Source organism: Pleurodeles waltl, chromosome 1_1 (genome assembly GCF_031143425.1).
Source record: "Pleurodeles waltl isolate 20211129_DDA chromosome 1_1, aPleWal1.hap1.20221129, whole genome shotgun sequence".
NCBI lineage: Eukaryota > Metazoa > Chordata > Amphibia > Caudata > Salamandridae > Pleurodeles > Pleurodeles waltl.
The window spans coordinates 230,917,030-230,943,401 of NC_090436.1; the positions used below are offsets into that span (position 1 = coordinate 230,917,030).

At 41.9% G+C, this 26,372-nt stretch overlaps 1 protein-coding gene across 2 annotated transcripts in view; it reads right to left on the reverse strand.

The window, feature by feature from the left end:
* FYB1 (FYN binding protein 1) overlaps positions 1-25,364 on the reverse strand; it is a 602,843-nt gene extending 577,479 nt beyond the window's left edge. For both annotated transcript variants that reach the window (XM_069221354.1, XM_069221340.1), the window contains exon 1: positions 25,305-25,364. In XM_069221354.1, coding sequence (XP_069077455.1) covers positions 25,305-25,307 — 3 coding nt within the window. In that variant the 5' untranslated portion in view covers positions 25,308-25,364. The remainder of the gene's footprint in view (positions 1-25,304) is intronic.
* Positions 25,365-26,372: the final 1,008 nt, after the last annotated feature.

The window sequence follows — 26,372 nt, forward strand, 5'->3', positions numbered from 1 at the left end:
TTATAAGGGATAGGATAATGTTGGACTACATGGTAGATAATCATGTGCGTGCAAGTTACATAACAGACTGAGGGCCAGATGTAGCAAGCAGTTTTGCCCATTCTGTGTCTATCGGAAAATGTGTTTGTACATATGGCCCTGAATCCCTTTATTGAGATGAAAACAAAATTAGATCGGAATATACATTTGTGAATATACAGGCTGTTAAACTATAAGTGAAAGTGAAATGTCATTAGTTTCTTTCCTATTCTTCTAATTTGTGTTTTGGTTTTTCTTTTTATTCTTCCTTTCTACCTTATATCTTGTTTTCAGAATCATTCGGATGAATCATGAATTCAATCAATCAAACTTACTTTATAATGCATTGGATTTATCTTACTGTAATTTTCTGATCAAGCGTTCTGTGAAATACGTGTTGGTGTTTGAGCGGCCTACTATGCTGCCTTGGAATACCATAGCCATTCAAGAGGAAAGTGGAAGACAACTGGTCTTGTGAAGAGAGGGACACCCCTACTGTTTCCTATGTTCTCAGAAAGCATTCCCACCCCAAATAAAATTGATCTAAGTGAGCTGTGCTGAATGTTTATCAATATTCAAAACACTTTCTAAGTATCTAGTCTTGATTTTACAGTACTCATTAGTTATTTATAAAATTGGTGATTTGTTAATATTTGTATAGATCAGGTTTTCTTTACATTTTCCCAACTAAATATTGGAGTAATGGTTTTAATGTGTTTTTGTATTGCTTCTAAAAGTGTATTGAGGTTTTGAACACTGTATTCTTAACACACTGCCAATAGTAACCTAGGCTACAAAAATCACATAAATTCTACAAACACCTTTTTTGGTGTTGTAAATTAGTCTGGTAGTCATGATTAAAGGACCACTAGGTTTGTGTATCTGCAGTGACTACCCCACTGTATACAAAAGAGAAAAAATTAATACTGCATATGAAAGTCTTCTTCAATAACATAGCAAATTGAAATATAATATAACAGAGCATAGCATATCATACCGAGACATGCGCCTACAATATAATGTGAATGTTCCAAGATCAAACATTTTTAAACACCAAACAACCCTATAGGAGAGATGGCTATATGAGAAATGTAAACACCAGTATCCTAAAACCTTGTTCACATTACGCAAGGTTAAAGTAATGCACTTTTATGTAGCCTGTAAGAAAGACATGCTTGTATTACATCTCAGCATTCAGAGAATATAGGCCTCCTTTGCACTTACAATTCCACTTTAACATTTTGAAATATGTGTAAAAATTGAAACTAATCGAACAACATGTTTTTATTTTTAGATCTTTGTGTGATGGGAAACGTTTAACATACATCTGCCTCTTTTTTCATCCTCTCTGGCTTCAATCAAAAACATCAAAAGGTTGAGTTTCAAAAGACCATCACTTTGAAGATAGACAGCTGTAAACAAGTTAGATTGATTGGAAGTAATTGCTGCAATTAGGCACACACAGAATTTTGAAACAACGAAATATCCGAAAAGTCTCATTATTGGACTCGTGCTTCTAAGCTCCCATGCCAATAGGGGCTGCTATGCCACCTGCACCACCCCTAGTTCTAAATTTTTGGGGACTTGTTTCAATCTATAAAAACAAATAAATGCTACACAATCAAATCTTTTATGTTCTAAGGTGCCATTTAATACCTACTCCTTTTGCACACTAATTCAATTTTAATGAGCTTTACATGGAATTAACTAAACATCTTTGCTTTTTCAGTACACCCTATTGGTCTGTTTCTTGCTGGCATAATCTTTCATCTTTAATTGTATTTATTTATTTAATTATGTAAGCATTTTATTTATTTATTTGATCAAAATAGCATGCACCCAGCACAAGGAACACAACATATACAATCAAAATAAAGGACATGAAGCATCTATATGATGATTGAGAGACATTACAAAGATCAGCACTAAATCAGGCATAGTATATTCCTATTCATATAACATAGGATTGAGGGGAAAGAAAGGAGAATTGAGATGGAGAAAATGAGCTGCTTTTGACTCACAGTTGAGTAAGTGAGACTTGATCGCAAGTTTGATATCAGAAGAGACAGAGCAAAGATGAAATGGGACCTGATCCAAGCAGATAAAAAGAGATAGATAAGTAGGAAAAGAGCAAGGTCTAGGGTGGCACATAAGGGTGTAGGGCTAAGTTAGGTTTGAGGACCTAAGGATGCATGCTGATAATCATTTGGGATATGTAGGTAGGGGATAGTCTGTTGATGGTTTTATAGACAAGCGTGAAAAGTTTGGGTCATGTTCTGTGTTTTTGATGGCAAACAATTTATTAAGCCATATAAGACTTGTGACCGGGATCATAAATTCACCAGGGATTTAGAAAAAAATAAACAGAAAGAGTCCATCTGAAAATTGTTGAATTCTGCAATGAGTCACCTCACGCAAGCCCAATTTTCCTAGCTGCACAGACCAAATGGCTACATCAACTATCGCTCTTGCGAGAGAGCAGATTCAGAAGGTCTAAAACTGAGCACACACTATACTTACCTGTTTGCCCCCACCTCGTCTGTAACTGGAACACTACCCCTATCTACCCTGCTGTCTAATGCACACATCTGCTAACCCTCCTTTTGTGGTTATACACGTATTGTCTTTCTTTAAATATGGGCAGGTGACATGGAATGCCAGTGGCGGTTCCAATGCCCAGATTCTAGAAAGAAGGGTTGAGAGTGTGGAGCAGAGGAGACCAGTTTCCTGCATTACTGAACTCAATAAATAAGGAATACTATACTTGCAGTCTGAGAGTGTTTCCTTCTTGAATCATTTAACATAACAAATTGGAGATGACTTGGCTGTAGCACACAGGAAAGTGATCACCTGTGTCAACTCTTTGTTTGAAACAGATATCTGCTGATTGATTCTTATCTGGTACACTAAAGAGGAGTGTGGATGGGCTTACTAAGAGGAGTGTGTAAGATAAAGTAACTACTGGAAACAAATCTGGGAGAACTGTGCGGACCTTAAGTGTTAAATATAGCACTGATTAAGAGTAACATAAACTTGCGGATGAGTAGAATACTTCACATGGTGCAGCATATGTACTGGATGGACAGTGCAAGTGAGTAAAAACAAGATTCATAGTTGAGGGAAACTACAACAAGGTATTACCTTAAGGAGTAATAGTGTCAACCGTTCATGCAAAATGTATCTTTCGAACAGCATCGGAATTCTCAACACAGCATTTGAAGGCATCACCGTTCCTATGACAATGAAGACTGTGATGGTGATGCACGTCACAGCACACAGGGCCCCTTTGCGTGGGAGCCATTTTTTAAACAAGCAGCACACAAGGAAGTTCACAGATAGCTGCATTTGTACTCACAAATATTGATATTTGTGATAATTTCTTGAAAACATTGCTTCAAAATTTGTTTTAAAACAAGAAGATAAATACTTTAGCGCTGTCATTGACAGTTTAAGGTATAATTTCTCAGCAAAATTTTACGATTAGCCCACCACATGCATTTTGGGTGTCAGGGTCCGAACCAACAATTAAATGGGTAGAATGGAAAGGCTATTTTGTTAACTCTATAAATGCTGTGGATTAAAAAGGTGAAATGAAAGCAGAACAAAAGAAAATAATCCTTGTGCATTCTTTGGGGCCTGTAGGACTGAAAGCCTACACTTGCATGCCAAAGGCAATCATGTGTGGTGAAAATAATGTTTTTGAAGCAGCGTTACAAGATCTGGATGCGTACTTTGCACCTAAAGTGTGGATGGGCATTATACGCACAAATTCTTTCAATGACAACAAAGCAAAGGAGAGACAGTAGATGACTATGTGGCTGAGTTGAAGAAACTAGCTATTGATTGTAAATTTGGAAATTGATGAGGGATCGAATGGCCATCCACATGAACAATGTCAATATTCAAGAATGTTTGTGGAATAATGGTGATTCTTCGCTGGAAGAAGTACTAGCAATTGTACGTAAAGCTGAAATTTCCGGAAGATGAGCTATGGAGCTGAAACAATCAGATAAAGACTTAGAAAGCATGTACAAGGTGCAAAATACTAAGTGCAAAATGCAAGAAAAGGAACAAAAGAGTAATACTAAGTAAAAAAGGTGTGAGATGATAGAAGATGCTGTCATTGTAATAGTAGGGATCATATCACATACAGCAGAAATTCTCCCGCTGCAAAACAGAAATGCAGCACTTCTGGAATAATGGGACACTTTTCAAGAGTGTGTGAAAAGAAAAAGAACAATGTCACATATGTTTTAGAAGGGAACAGTCCTAGAGCTAGTGACACAGAGGAAAAGCATTAGGCATAAAAGGTTTACAAGTAAAATTTGCGCTTAACATTAATGAAGGCAGTTGTTAAAGCAAATCATTGTGCAATATGTTAATAGGTAGAGTGGCAATCAAGATTTATGGTGATTCAGGATCGCCTTTTATCATTGTGAGATGGTAAGATCATGTTTGTTACCATCGGATATAGGTCCAGAGAGTTTTGTGGGTGAAAAGATTGACATCCTAAGGTTCAGATGGTTATCTTTTTCCTTTGAGGACAGACACACTACAGGAAAACTCTATATGGCAAAGCATGGACCATCAATTTTGGAATGGGTGGACCAAGGGAACCTATATATCATCCTTGATCCGAACAGTGTGGAAAACGTTTTGGTAGTGGATGAAGGAAGCGTGGTGGGTAAAGCCATGGCAGTTACGTTTCCCAAGGTATTCACTAAAGATTTAGGACTACTGAATGGGTTTGAGCACAATAAGGTGCTCAAGAGTAATGTGATCAAAAGTGCATAAAGCAAGAATGATTCCTAGAATGATAAGGGAGAAAGTATTGAAGGAATTGCATAAACTGATTGAGTGGGATGTAGTCAAACTAATCGAAAGCTTAGAGTGGATTTTGACAATTGTTGTGGTATGCAAAAGCAATGGAAAAATCTGTCTTTGTGTGGACTTGTGCCATGTGAACAACAATATAGTTATTGAACAATTTCCACTTCCAAAAATCACAGAAATTGTCTCATCTCTCAAAGAAGCTACGTGGTTTTCTACTATAGTCCTTTCACTGGCATACCACCAGATAGCTCTTACACCAGAATCTAGAAAATACACTGCGTTCATCATACCATATGGGTGTTTTCAATTTAAACGTATGCCATTTGGCTTAGCGTCAGCATCTGTCGTATTTCAATGATTAATGCATAAACTGTTGAGAAAAGAAAGTGGAATAATGTTCTTTCAGGGTGATATTCTAGTGTTTGGGGTGAATAAGAAAGAACATGATGAGAGATTGAGAAGAGTTTTGGATGTTGTGGAAGGTGTGGGATTGACTGTGGAATTGAGTACGTATAAATTTGCAGAGTGGAGTGAAACTTATTTAGGTCATGTGATTAGCGAGGAAGGAGTCAGATCTAAACCTGCTTTGGTTAATGACGTCATGGGTACTTCTGCACCTGTTAACAAGGATAAGGTAAGATAATTTTTCAGAATGGCAGATTATTGTGCCAAATGTATTCCACATTTAGCAGACAAAGGCCCTCATTATGAGTGTGGTAGTCTTATGACCACCACACTTGCGGTGGCGGTCTGGACCGCCATGGATGTGGCAATCCAACTGCCATATAACATCCCTGCCGGTCCGACCGCCAGCACAACCAGGATCTGCAGATTAAAACCTCATTCTCCACCATCCTTTTCATGGCAGTAACACTGCAATATAAAATCTGGCGGAGAACAGGTGCAGGGGGCCAAAGGGGGCCCCCTGCTTTGCCCATGCATTTGTCATGGGCAGTGCAGGAGCCCCCCGTCAAGTACTGTCGCAATGTTCACTGTCTGCAAAGCCAGAACATTGCGAGGGCGCTGGTGCACCTTGCTGGCTACAGGGGAATCATCCTGAACAACTAGGTCTAAACCACTACTTGCCTGAACCACTACTGCTAAACAACTAAAAAGTCTCTACAACTAAGTACTGAACAACTACTGTCTAAACAACAATTGTGCCTGAATAACAATTGCCTGAACAACTAATTTTAAGGTAAGGTTTTCTCTTTGGTTTTTATGGTTTATTAGTTGTTTAGAATATATATCAAAGTTAGTTGTTCAGGCTATTGTTATTCAGGCACAATTGTTGTTTAGACAGTAGTTGTTCAGTACTTAGTTGTAGAGACTTTTTAGTTGTTTAGCAGTAGTGGTTTAGGCTATAGTTGTTTAGGACCTAGTTGTTCTGTCACATATTCCCTATGCGTGCCTTCAACTAATGAAAAGAAGCGGATTCTAACAGGCAAGCCAACTTGCCAATGAAAGACACTGGCGTGACGTCGACAGGGCTCCGAGCCCTTTTCTAATCCCTAAAGAGTCTCGCTAGCGATACGCATGCAAGAGCGCATGTGACGCAGGCTCGACCCTAAAAACTAGCCTTATTCAAGACCCATCTTTGTATCAACAAGTAGCAGGAAAGAATAACATTTTACCCTCTGTAGCTCCAGCCATAGATATAGCCCAAAGGCCTTTTCTTCTTAATGGTGACACACCCTATATTAATGATGGGAAATCAGGATTCAATGCTGATCACTGCTGTCTGCTAATAGTCAATGCAAGCAGTTGCGGCAGGGCCTGAGTGAATTGCACCTAAGGAAGCTCCCTGTCTGGAGAGACAAATTGTAGCAAAACAGGCAGCAGGAGAGAGCCATGTAGAACTTCAATCAGGATCACCTTACTGTTTTAACATCCTTGTACAAAAAATACTGCACAAGACTCTCACTCTAAAATCCAATGAGCAGCAGATAATGTACCCAACTAGTGGCGGAAGACTGTCTAAATTATTGTTCCAACCAGAATATACTTCACAAGGTTGTCATGATGTTCTTAATAGAGGCAACATAGTGAGACTATTAAAAGAAATCCCAGAGCTTAAAAAACTAACTTCAGCTGAGCTAACAGCTGTTGAATTCTTGCCGGCTACTAGTAGTAATCTAGCAGAAATTACTTTAACTTGAAATTGGACACAATATCAGACTTAATTTTGCCTTTTGCCTCAATCTTTGAAAGTTGGGGGATAGTGCTAATCAGACCCAAACCATCAAGCTACCCCCTTTGACTTTTGATTAAAAAAACTTTGGCCCTCATTCTGACCCTGGCGGTCCTAAACCGCCAGGGCCGCGGGCAACGGAAGCACCGCCAACAGGCTGGCGGTGCTTCATTGGCCATTCTGACCGCAGCGGTTAAGCCGCGGTCAGAAAAGGGGATCCGGCGGTTTCCCGCCGGAATACCCCTGACAGGGCTGAACCTCCATGGCGGCGCTGCAAGCAGCGCCGCCATGGGGATTCCGACCCCCTTCCCGCCAGCCTGTTTCTGGCAGTTTTGACCGCCAGGAACACGGTGGCGGGAACGGGTGTCATGGGGCCCCTGGGGGCCCCTGCACTGCCCATGCCACTGGCATGGGCAGTGCAGGGGCCCCCTAACAGGGCCCCAGCATGATTTTCACTGTCTGCATAGCATACAGTGAAAATCGCGACGGGTGCAACTGCACCCGTCGCACCCCTGCAACACCGTATGTTGCAGGGCCTTTCCTGCTGGGCCGGCGGGCGCTCCTTTGGCGGGCGCCCGCCGGCCCAGCGGGAAAGCCAGAATGGCCTCCGCGGTCTTTTGTCAAGTTAGTTAAATCAGTTTTAAGGGGCTCAAAAAAGTAGCTCTGCCATTCACCTAGAGGACCAAAGTGCTAAATCAACGTATTCGATGCCTATCGACTGTCGATGGGACTGGCTTCCCCAGGTCCTAAATGCCCCTGACGATGCATGAGCAGAGACTTCAAATAATATTTGTACAGAGCAGGAATCCTTACGTCTTCTCTCTAGGAACATCACTGGTGGAAAATCATTGCTGCAAAATGGCATTCCACCTAAAAACTGGAAAGATATGGATGTAATTGCCCTCCAGGAAACCTGGTCTCAAAATGATCTTCCACTAGTAGATTTTACGTCTTATCAAACCAAGGTGGCCAAGTACAAGCAACTTGGTAAACCAAGCAGGGAGTTAGCGGTTTACTTCTCAATACACCTAAAAGCAGTCACGGAAGAGCTACCTCAAATGGACCATTACTTTCAGATTCTAAAACTTAGTTATTGGCTTCTCGAGACAGACCACCATTGCTGTTGGTAGATTTTACATTCACCCCATTGCTACTCGAAAGAAAGCTGCAAAAGAAAAGTTATTGGTAATTATCACCAACTACCGACATCTCTTTCCTGACTGGGATTTAATACTGACTGGTGATTTCAACTCAAATTTAATCCATGTAGTAGATGATGATGAACTAGTTAATAATGCTAATCAGTGTTGGAATGTTCCACCTCAGGTGAATCTGAATGTTAAATGTCGTGATCGACTAGGTAAACACTTAGTTACATCAATGGAATTTTAAGAATGTGCGTCTTAAACGGGAGATATACAGGAGACTTCCCACCGAATTATACATATTATGGTCCAAATCTTGATCTATCATTTACTATACCCTAGTCACTTTACCTTTGATCCCTCTGGTACAGCAATTCGTAAAAAGATATAGTACATCTAGTGATCATTCAAGCCAAATATTGTCTTTGGGATCCTCCTCACCATTTCATAATCGAGGCCCAGTACAAGTGGGAATTACTGAATCAACAAATCGAAAGCGACTGCGGTAGTCATCGTAAACAATAGTAGACATAGCACAAATGGACAAATTGATAATGATGGAAAGTTTAAACACCAACGTCCTCATACCAGAAGCCTGGGAGCATTTTGGAAAGTAATTGTTAGTTCTCTATTCCAAGCCAACGACACATTGGCCTTTCACTCTCTCTGGTCTTATTGGGTCGGTTTGACTCTCAAAATCATGCTTAAGAAGGTACAAAAGAGGTTGGCAAGGCATTTGAAAGATTCCCTGGGTGATCCTTCTCTCTGGGTACTCTTAAAAAATGCAAAGAAGGAATATAAGAAGCAACTTTGGAAAGAAAAAAATGAAGCAAAAGATCTCTTCTAGTCAAAAATAATACATACCACTAAGCAGAAGAATCTTAGACAATTCTGGGAAATAGTTTACAGGTTGAATGCCAGAGGAAATCCTATCAATAATTAAAACATTTTGGATAATGAGTGGGTGAACTATCTTGCAGAGGCCTTGTCGACAAGCTCCCAAATCAGTGATTCGAGCACTTCATTTAGGAAGCTGCCATTGTCACTGGTAAAAGGTATTCAAGGCCCAGTCAACGATGAAGGCAATCTGACAACTACTGCAATTCAACAAAGTTCTTTCCTAGGCCTGCCGCGATGGGGCTACCGGCACAAATGGCTTACCACAAGCCATTTTTAAAATAGGAACCAGATTTTTGGTCAAGAGTGTTAAGATCTTTATATCAGGAAATCAGACTGAGCAGTGCTGTTCCTCAGAGCTGGTGTGGCTCTATAATCAATCCAATACATAAGGGAGTGGACAGGGCTAATTCAGCTAATTACAGACTTGTAGCACTCCTTGACGCAGAGGCAAAGTATTTTGCCTCATTGGTTCTTGCAGACCTAACAGACTGGTCCAACAACAATAACATTGTCCCCCCTAATCAAACAGGCTTCAGGGAAGGAGTAGGCACCACAACAAATATATTAGTGACCGCCTTTCTTGCAGAGTAATGCAGTAAACAAACTAAGAAGATATACCTTAGTTTCTTGACTTTATAGCTTCTTTTGACGAGTCAACAGACACTTGCTCTGAAGCAATTTGAGGCTTTGGGGCTTGCCAGATGCACTGATGAAGGCAATAATATTACTATACATAGAGATGTCACGAGATGCTCAAGGAAAATTCCAACGTATTGTGGCCAAAAACAAGGTTGCGTTCTGGGGCAATATTTATTTTATCTTTTTACGGCAGACCTCACCCTTCCTTGGATGAAGCAAATTTGCATGCACCACATCTGAGATCTCTCCCCATCACTCATTTATTAAATGCAGATGATCTAGTTTTGTTTAGTCATACGAAGGTGGGCTTGCAACGATCTCTAAATATACTGGCTAGTTATGTAAACTCCAACCAACAGGAGATCAATCTGGTGAAATCTAAAATAATGCGAATTGGCCCTCTACCATCGTCTTCTTTTAAATTGGCCTTGAATTACATATTTAATAGATTTAGTGTCACATTATAAATATCTGGGCATATACTTGGATGCCCAGGGCTTTTTTATGCAACAGAAACAGTATATTGGGAAGAAGGCTGCGGCTCTAATTTATGCTTCTTCCATCTTGGCCAAACAGTTAGATGGCCCTTTATTCCATCTGCTGTTAACAGTCATTTTTCTAAACTGCTGCCTGGCAATTACCTATGCCAGTGTGGCGATGTCTGGCTCTGACATGACACTTATAGACAAAATTCAGCTTACTGTTTCAGGCGTGTTTTTAACCTACCACAATCTACCTCCCCAGGCTCAGCACTGTATGGAATTTGGGCTAACCCGACAAACGAAACCTACAGTGATTAAGATGTGGTACAAAATTAGTTGTACTTCTGATGTACTAAATACTGCGCTCTGGTGAGCTCTAGAGAAGGATCCACAGTAGGTTTATTAAAAATATTTGTGGTTCACTGTCAATCAATTGCATCTGCAAGTTATGGGATGCCGGGCACTCGTATGACTCATTCAAAAAGGGTGCTAATTGGGCCACTAAACATCTGTCGTTTATCAAAGACAAAATTAAGTTTAGTGCCTGCTCCCATGCATGGATGGTCATAAAATATTATACTAATCTGGTTCCGGCCCCTTACCTTTCTATTTCTTTCCCAGCGTGAATGAAACGCAGCTTAATGATGTTGCGCCTGGGTAATACACTGAGAGAGCGTAGTTTATATAAGCTATATATTAACATGAAATGTTTATGAACTAGTGTGTGATAATACCGCATAAGAAATTATATTAATGTGTTTTGCTTAAACGTGCACTTGAAATGTGACCACGGGGAGTGGCCGTCAATATATGCGGGGACTAATGAAAATGACTAATGCTTATGAATTATTGTATTAAAGTATGGTTTTATACTAATTATTAATGATTATGTTATTACAGTTATGCTAAATGAATATTGTAGGCCTTAAGTTAGCATGAGCAGAATCTTAGCTGCCTGGCTCTCATAGTAAATGTGTTTTTCTAAACCTGTAGTGTGCTGACTTGCAAAAGGACATGACCTCTTGTTTTTCTTCAACTAGAAGCTGAATGTAACCATAGTGGGTCCGTTCTCATGAAATTCATATTGCTTGTAGAAATGTTTAGCCAAAATGCAACAGTGTAGATTAATATAATATCCAAGGTCATTTAAACCGGTGAAGACAATGGAGCTACTGACCAAAAGATGTGCAAAGAATTACAGAAGGATGAAATCATACCGGACGTGCTACCTCTGAAGACGTCAATCATATGGACCAATAAAATGTCTGTAAATTAATATGGGGTGAAAGATTAATGACATAATCTGTTTTCTAATAGGGTAGAGATAGTGGGGTATAACATTCAACCAATTAAGTTTTAGGGGAATGTACAACGGAAAAGGGATAAAAACCCATGACACGGGGAGCCATTTAGAACTGGTTAGGGAAATGCTGTCGATTTGATCCAGAGACTTTGTCACCTTGTCTAGTGACTTTGCTGATTTTTACTTAGAACCATCCTCTTCTTTAGATTGCCAATTTTTTCACTTTACCTCCTTATGAGGGAAGTGCCCCTTTCCCTGGGAGCGGAGTTTAGACTGATGGCGAATCAACTGATGTCCTGAAGACGAAGACTGACTCTGAATGCTGACCTAAAACTTGAAGGGTAACTATGACAATGAAATTGTGATTTGTCTGTTTGCTTTCCTTTCTAGGTACCAACTGCTTACTTTTGACAGAGACCATAGCTAGATGTTTTCCAAATTGGTGTTCTAAATTGTTTTGCATGAAGCCCAACATGCCAATGCTAATCAGTGGTTAGGACAGGTGCTCACTAAACTGATGCAAATAGACAAACAACTGAATTGATGCTTTGTTGAACTGAAGCGCTGATGACTCTCTGCTAAAGTTGATCCTAAAACGAGTCCTAATGTGTAATAAATTATCATAAGGGGATGCATTAACAACACCAACAATGGCTATTGTATCACAATGGAGAAACCAAACCTCTGTGTTATGCAGACATTGAGGCCGGCATAGGGAAGAACTTATTCACATGATTTGCATTTGTCCCTGCTTGTACGAGCGAGCGCCAAAAGAAACTTCTGAAAAGAAGCTTGAATGTCAGGGTCATTTGAACTTGTAGAGCAGCCATAGTACTTTAATCCACTTGATCCGCAACTAAATTGTAAATTTGTGAGATTTATGGCTCTCACATTATCGTAAAATCACCGCCTAGCGAGAACTTTAGGAATTACTTTAAGCAAAATAATAATATGATTGCAGGTTGCTTGAGCATTTCAGGTTAGCTGGGGCTATCAGCTAAAGAAATCGTAGAATTAAAAATTTGGAATAATTTTAAAACAAATGTGATATTGTTGCTGTTGATTGCAGAAGCACTCTTGCACTTTAGCTAAGTTATGTTTATTAGGTATTCCTGCTGCAGATGGCTAAACTGTAAAGTTGTTAGGTTTTTCTGCATTAGTATTACAGCAAATAATTGCTTAGCCTCAATTTCAATTCCAATTGGAGCAATGTTGAGATTATTGCTACTAGTTGCACAAGAACATTAGGACCATCATTTAATTTGAATTTTAAACCATTTTTAAGCAAAATTGATACTATTGTTACTAGTCGCACAAGTATTTCAGACCAGTCCTGCCAGTAGATGAAATAATTGCACAGCTCCAATGCTAGGATATTTTTTTTTCAGATTTTGACATCATTGCTGTTGGTTTGTTATGGTTTTGAATACCTGAAACAATAAACCGAATTCGACAATTTGACAACAGGACGAAGGAAGAGCAAAAGGTTTTACCATCAATTCACAAAAAAACAAAGTAATACCTCCCCTTCAGTGCTGTTGGAAGTTTATTGTAAGGGTGATGTACCCTTTATCAAGGTGTTTATTCTTCAGTGTCATCAGAAAGAACATGGCTCGGTATTAGAAAAACACCAAGTACAACAGGATGTATTAGAGGCTTGGCTGTTCCATCATGGGCCTGCTCATGAGCATTCAGAGCATGGGTGTAGGAAGTGTGGGGGACACAGGTGATGTAGCTTTTGGATTGTGGGGGACATAGGGGACGAGGGTAGGGGTGACAAGGGGACAAAATAATTTCCCCTCTTAATTCTGTGATTCACAGGGCCATCAGAGCGCAAAAGCATTACTTATAAAGGCCCTGCACTTGAAATGCTGACCTGTCTCCAATCAACAATCTGATGGTCACAGAATGAAGGTGAGTCAGGAGACCCTCTATGCCCTCTGCCCTTCTGTGTGTCCTGTCTACAGCTGTGGGCATTAAGCATCTGTGAAAACAAAGGGAGCGAGGAGAAGAAAACAGCTTTTGATGATTGCTGTCTTCGTCCCCTTTCCCCCCCACCATCCTCCTTGAAGAGGAGTGCTGCAGGACAATGAGGAAGCTCTAAAGAGGAAACAGAGCCCCATTCAGTCTGACTGCAGGCTAGAAAGGTGACTCTGTGAAACACATTATTTGTAGCTGCCTGGGATCACACCTGTTTGTGAAACAGGGAAGGCGACATTAAGCCCAGATTTTAACATTCACACTACAAACTATTAGAAGGGCATCTTTTTCTAACATTTATGCTTAATTTTTTTTTATCTAAATAATGAAGGGTTGGATTAAAGTGTTAGTAACAGGGAGAAGCCATGTTTCATTTTGGGCCGTTTTGCCTAGCGTTATTATTTATGCTGTTGTTATCGTTACATACTTAAGCATATTGAAGTATGTTATCTTTTCTGTTTCTAACATTCTCGTTTGACTTGTATTATACGTTTTTAATTGATTTTCAAATTCAATAAGTACAGACAGAAAACAAATCGACAAATAACAAAGAATAACAGTTATGTGTGGATACACTGGGGAGAGTCAGGGCCACTGAAATTGTGTACCAGGAGAAGGCTGAAATATGCAGCAAGAAGAGGCAAATTATATGGTGTAGCGTGACACATTTTGTGATAGTATTTCATCATTTTGTCATTTTTGTACTTGTTAACACTCTCAGGGCTTAGGCTGCACCTCATAAGTACCAGTTTAACACCTAAATATAGCAAGAAGCAAAAGGAAATCTACCAGTCAACTTTTTGCAAAGGGGCCTTCCACTGGGCAGCAACATGTCACTGAGTTTTAGTAAGTTTTGAACTGCTTTAGCTAGAAACAATTTTTTGTTGTTTAAATCTGCAGATTATGCAGCAGATGATGATTTTTGTGGCAAATGCCGCAAATCCATTATTATGTGAAAAACAATGCAGCACACAATTGCACAATTCCAGTGGCCCTGGTGATAGCTGACAAAGGCATCACAAATACAGTACTTGTAATAATGAATTAACATAAATCTGCACACATTTCACGTTACAGGAAAATACAGTGAGTGCAGTCCATGCCTATAAGAGCCTGTTTAAAGGCCCTAAATAGCAAGATACAGTTTGACTGTTGCAGTGGTTTGATTATATATTTGATTCTAGTCTGTCAGCTCTCCGAGTAGTGGCAGCATTTATTTCATGGGCATAGAATCCTTACTCTGATGTGTGGGTTGGGTCAATGGTTCAACATTGTCGTCTTTAGCAGCGTGGAGTAAAAAGGTACATAGCAGACTAATAATATATCTTTGGGTCGCAAAGGGAGTGGTAGTTCAGCATATATTTTAATCTGTGTTACAGAGGGCAAGATCTCTTAGCCAGTCTTCTGGCGTGTATCATACATAATTGATTTATCATTAATATTCAATACACAGTGCCCCTCCAAGTGAGGTAGGGGTGGTGGATGGTGCAGAAGTCTGAGAGAAGGGAGTATGGAGGTTCAGGGTGCAGGTTCGCCTAGCCTTGCATGAGGTTATAACTTTCAGTACACAGTTCTTAACATGAGGGATAAAGTACCCCCTGCCGTACCTTATAAGGATATTGTAAGTCACAGAGGGGTTCCATAATCATATAGAGGAACGAGGCCGAAGGCTGAGTACATTGGTTCGAAGCCTATCTGGTTTGCTAAAAACATCTAGGGACCATTTGGAAAGCTTCCCTGGGAAAGCATACTGCCCTTTGCTTACCATTGGCTTTGTGGTTTGTAACTCACACTTGCTTGGTTTCTATTTGCTAGCTGTATTAGTTTTAGGCTGTCCAGCTAGAGTTTGTCCTTCCCATTGAGCATCTCATGTTTACAGTATCCTTCCACTAGTGTTCGATTTCTGTAAACAGCCCTTTAAATCTTGTTCTTACCTTGTCACGCTTGCTGTGCATTCAAAGAACAAGGTCCAATGATAGGCTCTGTCTTTCCAGAGAGCTTGATGTTTATGTTTCTTTCTCTGGGTTTAAAGTGAGAAGATGTATATGACAATCATGCTGGGTACTTGGGGTATGCTGGAGGGAGGCTTAAGGAAGGTACTTTTTTCTACCACACAACAAAATCTAAATGTCTGTAAATGGAATGTGCAGATATTTAAGAATATAAGTGTGGTGGAAACAAATATTTTAATTTAATTTAATCAAAACAAGTTAATACACTACGTGATGACATTTCCACACATTAACAGTTGTGCGCTGTCTACTTTTATCAGTAAAACTGTATGCCTGTGCAAATGTAATGTTGATTTCAATTGAAGATGTGTTGTCTTTGATGCAAGTGTGCTACCACACCATACTCCACTTTACGCCACTCCACTCTACTCTGCACCACTCTACTCTACACCTCTCTACTCTAATGTGTACCACTCTACTCTGTGTCAATGCACTCAACCCCTCTCCAATCTAGGCCACTCCACTCTGCTCTGCACCCCTACACCCTACACCACTCCACTCCACAACACCGTGCTCTTTGCCACTATACTCTGCATTAATGCACTCTATTCTGTACAACTCCACTCTGTGCCAGTGCACTCTATGCCAAACCACTCTACGCCACTCTAATCTACTCTACACCACTGCACTCTACATCACTGTACTCTATTCCACTACACTCTATGTCACTACACTCTACCCTGCACCAATCCACTCTACACCACTTAATTCTACTCTGAAACAATTTACTCTATGCCACTGCACTCTACACCAATTTTCTCCACTCTTCTATGCAACTTCACTCTAGGCCACTGCAATCTATGCTGTACCACTCCACTCTACACCAGTCCTCACTGAAGATTTAATAATCAGTCTCCTACATTCCATAAAATCAGGATCCCCGCTGGACCCAGCTCCTCCCTACATTCTGGCCCTGGGGTCAGCCACCACTGCCCCTGTCCTGACTAATCTCCATAACGCCTCCCTCACAACAGGTCAGATCCAATCGCAGTGGAAGCATGCTATAGTCAAGCCGCTGCTCAAAAAGCCTCATCTTGATGCCACCCTCTTCAACAACTACAGACTGATCACCCTGCTGCCTGCTGTGTCCAAGCTCATTGAAAAACATGTCAACAAACACCTTTCAGGCTTTTTGGAGGAACATGAAATCCTTCACAACACACAAATGGGCTTCAGACCCCATCATAGCACCAAGACTGCTTTGCTTGCAGTTGTGGAAGACAAAAAATGTCATCTTGACCATGGGGGCTCCTCGGCCATCATTCTGTTAGACCTTAGAGCAGCATTTAATACCATAGACCACACCATTTTTGTACATAGAATATCTAAAGCACGTATTAATGGCCGTGCCTTAAAATTAAAATGGTTTTCCGCTTTTCCGGATCATCCAAGCTTCCAAGTCCTTGATCGTTCTTACCTCTCCAACAGTTTCTCCCTCAATAGTGGGGTGCCTCAGGGTTCCTCCCTGAGCCCCACTCTGTTTAATCTCTATATGTTGCCTTTAGCTGAGATTGTAGAATCCTACGGTTTGTGGTTGGCCTCCTACGCCGATGACACTCAGCTGTTTTCTCTTTTTTGCACAAATTCTAAATTGGATCAACCCTGACTAACCCCATGTCTCAGAGCAATAGCCAGATGGATGGCTGACTGCAAACTTAAAGTAACTGAAGACAAAACTGAGGTGATGTTATTGGGGAACCATTTTCTTCATAGGTCTCCGTCGCCAGTCCTGGAAGGGCTGGAAAGCCTGCCTCTGTCAAAAGAAAATATAAAAAGTCTAGGAATCTGGCTGGACTCATGTCTTATCATGGACTTTCAATCAAAAATGCTGGCTGCCACCTGTTTTAGTCTGCTAAGGCTCCTAAGGAAGGCCTTTAAGGTGCTTCCGTTACTAGCCAAAAAGGGTTATTGAGCAAGCCCTCATAATTTCACGCCTAGACTACGTAATGGTCTTTACTTTAGTTCACCCCAGTGTGGTAAAGAGACTTCAGGTGGTACAGAATGAGGTTGCGCGTCTCCTCATGAACCTTCCAAGACACCAATCCTTCAAACCTTCCATAGCCTCCCTCCACTGGCTCCCAGTTAATGCATACATTTCAAACCACTCCACATTATGCATAGAGCTCTGTACAACAGGGGCCCTGTCCTCCTTAGGCCTACACCAGCCCACTATATCCCTCATTGGTCCCTCAGATCCTAGACAGCCTCCCTGATGAAGATCTCCCGGGTTAGGAGAGCGAGGTGGGGTGAAAGATCCATGACCTACAAAGCAGCCATACTCTGGAACTCCCTCCCCTTGGAGCTTCGTCAAAACAATCATGAACTCTCCTTCCATAGGAATCTGAAAACCTTGTTGAGTGCTTAATTTTCTATTCCTGCAGTCTGCTCTGCTTCCGCTTTAGTGCTGGGAGGCCTCGGGGTAGCCATGTGCTTTATAAATCCAATAAACTAAACTAAACTAAACCACTCTACTCTGCAGCACTCTACACTACACCACTACAATCTATGGTATTCTACTCTAATCAATGTACACTACATCACTGCACTCTACGCCAGTGCACTCTTAACCACTTTACTCAAAACCAATGCACTCTGTGCCACTGCACTCTATTCCAATCTACTCTACACCACAGCACTCTATGCCACTGCTTTCTATGCCACTGTACTCTGCACCACTGCACTCTATGCCAATGCAATCTACGCCTCTCTACAATACACCACTGTACTCTATGACCCTCTAATCTGCAACATTGCACTCTCCCCTGCTTAACTCTATGCCACTCTACTCTGCACCACTGCCCTCATGCCACTGTACTCTGCCACACTGCACTCTATTCGGCACCACTGCACTATATTCTATTCTACACCGCTCCACTCTAGGGCACTTCACTCTACTTTGAAACCATCTACTATATGCTACTGCACTCTACACAACTCCAATCTATGCTATGCCAGTCCAGTCTACCCTGCACCACTCCAATCTACCCTGCACCACTCCAGTCTGCTCTGCACCATTCTATGCTACTGCACTCTACAACACTATACTCTACTCTGCAACACCCTACTCTTCACCACTAAACTCTACTCTGCATCACTTTACGTCACTGCATTCTACGCCAATGCATTATATGCCACTCTACTCTACATCAATGCCCTTTACGACACTCTACTCTGCATCGCTGCACTATGCCACTGAACTATACGCCTCTCTACTCTGCACCATGGCACTCTACTCTGCACCATTCAACTTTATGCCACTCAACTGCACTCTACACCAATGCATTCTATGCCACTACACTCTACGCCACTATACTCTGCATCACTGCACTCTCTGCTCCTGCACTCTACACTACTCTACTCTACCTTGCACCACTCCAATCTACCATGCACTGCATCACTCTACAACACAGAACTCTGCACCACTGCAATCTATGCTGTGCTACTCTACTATGTGCCCCTCTACTCCTCACCACTCTATGCTACTGCACTCTACTCTAAACCAGTGCACTCTACACCAATGCACTCTACACCACTTTACTCAAAACCAATGCACTCCACGTCACTGCTCTCTATGCCAATCTACTCTGCACCACTGCACTCTATGCCACTTCACTCTAACCACTCAACACCACTCTATGACACTTCACTCTGACATTACACTCCATGATACTAGACTCTGACACTCTATTCCATTAAACTTTACTCCACTCTGTGCCACTCTACGACACTTTCTCCACTCCTTGACTCCCTAAGCAACTCCCTATACACCACTTCATTCCACTTTACTCCACTCTATTCTACAACACACTACTCCACTCTATGCCACTCCATGTCACTTCAATCTATGATACTACTCTCCATGGCACTCCACTCTACGGCCCTCTATGCCACTCCACTATACAACAATGTTCTATGCTCAATGACACTCTACTCATCTCTCTCTAGGCCACTTCACGTTATTTTACTTCACTCTATGCCACTTCACTCTTCTTTATGCCACTCCACTCTACGACACTCTGCCACTCCACTCTGTGACATTCTACTCTACTCTGACACTACTCCACTCTACTACTACTACTACTAATTTATGGCATTGGCGCTTGATTAAAGATTCAGATATCCATTCCTTGACTTCTCACTCATGGCATGAGTCAGATTTATCTTGGCCTTTTTGGTTACAAGCCCTCGATAACCCTTTTATCTCAAGCTTAATTAAGGCTAAGGATAATCCAGATACTTGTCTAGTGGATCGAAACGTCATTGGACAAAGTACCTTGACTTGAATTTGTGATATTGTATATAAGCTGGCATAAGTACTATGAGCTAATGACTTTTTGATTCACTATTTGAGTCATTCATGTGAAAGCCAGAGTATGAAAGGTTGTAAATCATTATCGTGGATGCTAACCACTGTGCTATATGGGTTACTTTTAAGGTCAAGCCTAGAAAGGGTGCATGCGCTGTCTTCAAGGCCTGTTGGAATGAGTACAGGACTTTGCTTCTGCCTGCCGGTTACCATAGGTTGAAGGCAGTGTTGCTCTTGTTTTGCTGCCTCCTAACTGGTTTTGCAGCCGATACGTCACTTCCTGTACTTGGCTGAAGAGCACCAGCCAAGTACAGTTTAATTAAGCCTGGAATGATTTTCTGTTTGTACAGACTATTTTTTTTTGTTTCCTGGCTCAAGTTTGTCAGTAAGCACTTGTGTTAATGTGCGCGGTTCGTTTTCCACCTCTGCTTTTCACCTGGTCCTTACTTTACATAATCAGTAAATACAAGTAGTTGTGTTGTGCGTGTGTTTTGTACATTTGTTTGTGGTTTATATAGCATACAATTGACCCAGAGATGAATCCTCAACAGCAGCTCTCCCCCACAGTGGGAGAGCTGATACTACAATATTCACTGCATGCGGGGAAACTCACCCCATAATGCTTTGCAGGCATTCCTTTTACAACACATTTTTGGTCATAACTCAGCCTTTTGTGGTCCTAGGGCAATGGGACCACCACCAAAACATTCAGAACAATGTGCTCTTTCTGTCCAGGCCATCTTGTGGGTCACTCTAGGTTAGAAGGGGGCCAAAAATCATAACCTCTTCCACCATTCAATACATTTTTAAACTTCTTTCTAATAGTTGGAACATTTGTTTTTATAGCTAAGAGGAGTTTGTGTTATTAGGGCCTTGTTTGTAATAATATTCTTACAACCTTGCTCGGCCTGCAAATGTGTAATGCACTATGTTTTCCACGGGCTGAAGGATGATAATTGCCACCCGGCAGTACTAACTCATTAGAGTCCACAGGGACATCTAGCCATGATCAGTGATATTGCACCTTTTGCTAATGATAAAGGTTTAATGTATGTACAAGCACAGGTTATTGCTGATAAAGTTTTAATGTACAGCTTGGCTAAATAGTTCAGCCATTCTCTGAGGACCTGGTACTTCTCCAGCTGAGCTTCTGACGTCAGAAGTAGTTCTGGCAGTGTTCTGTGACACTGTACTCTGAGTGCTTTTGGCTCCAGGGGGAGATCTAGCCACAACCAATGGTACTGCACCTTCTGCTTTTGACTCTACAGGGACATCTAGCCACCACCTGTGCTACTGCTCCTTCTGCTGTTGACTCTAAAGAGGCATCTATCCACGACCAGTGGTACTGCACCTTCTGCTATTGACTCTACAGGGATATCTAGTAACAAACTTCAGCACTGCACCCTTGTGCCACTGACTCCACTGTTAAATGATATTTAAAAGGCCTGCTAGGCCTGAAAATGTGTAATACACTATGCTCTCAAGGGGCTGATTATATGGTTACACTCAGTGCTTTAAATGGAAAAATAGAAGTGCAGGTACTCTGTAATAGAGTACCTGCTTGTTTCTGAGAAGTGGCGGTACTCTCCAATTAAAAGTATTACGTTTTTCTTGAGATATGCCGGTACTCTCGCTCTCAAAATAAAAAAGTGCCGGTACTCAGTACCGGAGAGTACCGGCCCATTTAAAGCACTGGTTACACTGCAATGTTCTTTATCATTCTTTTTTATGTGATTATGCCCTCTAGGGGCTGAATACATGGTTCTATGACCATGTTTCTTTCAAATGCTATTTTTATTGTGCTGCTCTGTAGGGGCTGTTCAAACCATTAGAGTCTAATGCCAAGTCTATGAAGGACTGCACAAACACAGTTTATTTCTGATAAAGGTTTAATGTGCTCCATGACTAAATATTTACAAGGTCCCAAGTGCGAAGTTGTCATTATCATTTACAACGCCAACAGCTCTAACTCTCACTAATGAAAGACCTATTGCATTGCAAATGCTTATTACTTTGGCCCTCATTATGGCCTAGGCGGGGTAAGTGCTACTTACCACCAAGGCGATGGCCTCCAAAACACCATCACCGTGGCTACCTACCATCTGCCATATTATGACTGTAGCCGGAATTCCGCCAGAAGGCTGGCGTAATTCCAGCTACGGTCATGGTGGCTGATGGCGGTAAGGTGGCACTGCTGCCAGCAGCAGCGCCATGCCAGTAGAACGCCGACGACCGTATCATGACCCATGATACGACCTGGCGGTGTTCTTCCCCACCCCCCTACAAGGAGGGTGGGGGTGTTGGGTGTGTGTGTGGGGGTATGTGTGAGTCTTTTTGTGTGCGTTCATGCGGGTGTGAGGCGTGTGGAATGCATGTGTGCATGAATGGGTGTGAGTGTGTGTGGTGATGTGTCAATGCGTGTGTCCTAGGATGTATGTCTGTGTGTGTTGATGTGTGTGTGTATGAATGTATGCATGCATGGGTGAATGTTGGTATGCGTGTGTATATGCGTGTGTATGTCTGTGCGTGTAGGTGTGTGTATGTTGGAGGGGTTGGGAGGAGGAGGGTGGGGGAGGAATCTGGGTAGGAGGGGGGAGACCCCTATCAGTGCCAGGGAAGGAATTCCCTGGCACTGATAGTGCCTACCGCCATAGTTTTTGTGGCGGTAAGATTGCCACGAAAACCATGACGGTAGGCGGGGTCATAATCCCAAGGGTGTGACTGTGAGGACCACCTGCTTGGAGACCTAAGTCTCCAACCCGGTAGCAGTTACCGTCCTGGTGGACGGAGTGTTACATTGGCGGTTTGGCTTGACCCAAACCGCCAATGTCATATTTTGGGGAAAGGTACCGCTAGCCTGTTGGCAGTACCTTTCTCTAAAATAACGCTGTCCACCAGGGTCATAATGAGGGCCTTTGTTCTTGTAATTGGTGACATTGGGCGCTCCAGATAACTTGTGGAATGCCTGAATACCAAAGTCTTTCTTGATTTCCCCTGTCGATGTTTTCCCCCTACCTTTGATCTTTTATATTTTGATTGAATAAATTCACTAAACCATCCATTTGGATACTACTTTAATATCATTGTTTAATGGAGTGGTATTGCATTTTACTCAAGGGACCCCTGTTCCTTTAGAGTTAGCTTACTACTTCATTCTACAACACTCTTCTTACTCCATGACACTACGCTACACCAGTTGACAACACTATGACACATCATTCTCTTTTATGCCATTAACTTTTAGCCGCGCTGAATAGTAGTCACACTAGTGTACAGCATGGCCAAAACACATTGGCAAAGCCAATAGATCTTGCATAGGCGAGACCTATTGGCTCTGCCAATGCTTGTTTATAACGTATGAAGTCCGAGGTGACTTGCAATCTCCTTATTTTTTGCAGGGGGTTCTTTATCCCATATAATACATGGTCACACCATAAACTTTCCCCCGCACCACTTAAAACCTAAGTGCATAGCTTCTGTCATTACCTGAAAGAAAAGCAACATCCCATTTGTTGCTTTAAACAGCTGCATTAATTATGTTCTGTGACCTGATCTGCTGGTAGCTCTGGCAGAAGACATTGTGATGTCAGAACTCAACTGTGATAACCTTATAATAGTAATTCTCTAATGTCTTTTCTTTATAATCAGTGAATGCTTTTTCTTTATAATCAGTGACTTGGTGCCTCACAAATAGCAGATGCTAAAGAAATGAGTGACTGCTGTTTAAACAGGGATTACAGAATCCCATGTATTATATAGCTTGTAACACCAAAAGCTTCTTTAGTATAAAGGCTCCCAGTTTCAGCTAGTGTGGGGCTGAGCTTCCCAAGATCACAAAGAGGAGTAGAAGTTTTATTAGATTTCAGAGCACAGTTTACAATTCTACCTGATCGCTTTTGATATCTCCAGTGCGGTTTCAGTTTTCATGAGGCGAGGGGCATGATCGGTGCGGGGCACAAAGGATATGTTCTTCCTTTTTACCCTCCTACCTTTATTTGCTTGGTGCATGAAGATGCAAGGTTAATCAACATGTTATTTTCACATTTGTTCTAAATACTTAGTCAATGTAAATAACAATAAAAGATACTTTCAGAGTGTCACAACATGCCTTCCTTTCTCTCTATTTCACGTCCAAACTACATGATTGTGTACATTTATCGGACCCTGCACTACGCAAACAACAGATGATTTGTATAGGGTCAATTGAAAAGTCCCCAAGGCTGTCCCTGTCCCCCCCCCCTCCCAACCCCCCCAGAAATGCATTGTCTCCTACGTCCCTGATTCATAGATGCTTTCATTGACACTTCCTGCCACGGCAACCGCGAAGGGACACGCGATAAGGTATGTGAGCACCATAAATCAAATGCTAAGAATGGCTCAGTCGAACGGAGTGCGCAGCTTTCGAGTGACAACATTCTACTGACAGTCAGGCATCCCCCCAACTCTGAGAGTATCTACAATGCGATCCTTTATCAGAAGCGAGTGAGGGACATTGGGGTATTAAGGCCCCCCACACACCTTTACACATTCTACCATCCAGGACGTAAGTGATTAAGGGCGATACTGATGGCCCATCACAAAGCTGCTCTCTGCGGCTCTGCTTTCTTCACTGAATTCATGGTGTTTGTCTCTATTCCCCAAAAGCATACTATATGCTCCTCTTGGCCAAAGCTTGGTGGCCCCGTGAGATCAACTTAAGGCAACCCCCAGGAGGGCCGCCCCTACAGTTTGTAGACCTCTGGGTTGGGGGATGTGTGTTTATAGCCTTAGTGCTCATATGGGGTCGAACCTTAACCGCGGTTAATTGACTCCCCCAGAACTTTTGGCTTAGGTCTATAGTTGCGGGGCGGGCCATTAACATCAATTAATTGCTGACAGACTGGCAATAGAATTTATCCTGTAGAAGCAAACCCAAAGAAGAGCTTTATTTAACTGCAGGGCATCAAAGATATCCATCCTCTCAAGCAGTGCATTGAACAAGTATTTTCATTTGGATATTTGTGAAAGTAACAAAAGCAAAATCTTCACAGAACTAAAGCAAATATTTACCCATGTTCTAGCGGTGTATTCCTGTGTGTGTAATAGATCATGTGTATGCAGCTGCTAGCCCCATGACCACTTCCCCAACCTTAGCAGAATATTTGCGTCTTCACGTTAGCCATAGAGGGGAACCACCATCTTCCCGGTTAATGCCCAGTGCTGAGATTTCAACTCAATTTAATATTTCGTAAAGTCGAAATCTACGAAATTATGCCAGAAATAGCAGCATTCACTCATGGGGAAGCGCCTTCTGCTACATTACCTAGAGATCGCATTGGGGCCTGTGACACTCTTTCTACGTCACACTGTGTGCGCACAAATAAAAGTCACAGTGCCAGCGTGCTGACTGGTACTGTAATATAACAATACTCTGGTCTACACTAATCTCAAGCACAGTGGGCAAAGCACGTATACCACCCTCGAGAAAACCAAATGAGGCAAGTCGCCGCGCTTACCATTCTTGTGGCACTTAGCTTTCAGCTGCTCGGAAATACAGCATGTCCTCCGACGTGAAGTTCTTTCAAGCAAATGCTCTTCGTGGACTTACGGTCACTTCCCGTTTTTTTTTTTTAATGGCTGCGGTCTATCAGCCCTTCACATGGAAATGTCTCACCACCCTAAGCATTGCTTTGCATCCATGCCCCGAGTCGAACAAAAGAGTTAGCAACGTGCCCTGGTTTTTGTACAAACAAGTGAACAGGACACGGCTGCAAGCTCATATCCAGTGACACATCGCGTAATGAGCGCCCAAATTTCTGCACAGAAGCCCGCGGCGGTGCTATTACATGGCGGCGCGCTGAATACCAAGGCGGTGTAGACCTGAATCCAACTCATGCCACTTTTATCCACTACAAGACGCTTCCTCTCCATTGATCTCTCCCTCCCAGGTTCCCACTTTCTCCCTTTGTATAGTTTTTCCATCTTTTTCTTCCTCCCTCTTTTCGCTTCCTCTCTATTGCTCTTGGTAAAGGTCAGATGAAGAAAAATAGGTTCGGGCTCCAAAAATGAGTGTCTGTGGGCCCCACCGGCAACCACTGGCTCAAATTAAGCACTGACACTGATGACACAGAAAAGAGGGTCCAACATATATTCATACATATCATGTAATCAAAAGCATATAATGTAGTGTGATTTTAATAAAGAAAATAATGTACGAGGGAAATTGTGCCCTCGGGGTAGTTCGCCATCATGGAAAATGAGCTTTATTAAACATGAAGGATTGAAAATTGTAGTAATCCGTCATAATTGCAAATGTATGCCATGATTTCTTAGCTGAAACTGTTTTTGCTTAGCTTAAATTTAGTAGAGGCTTTGGCCTAGTTGCCTGGTCTCAAATTCTAACTGCGTGGCATTTCCTTGAACTAATGAAACATATATTCTTGCTTAAAAGTTGTATTTTTCCAGCAGAGATGACTAATACACTTATCTCCAAGGTTTCGTACTAGGCCGGTTTCATCCCCTTTGATACAAGGTCAGTCTGCAGGTGCGGACAATGAAGGTAGAGATAGTAAAATAATTGGCAA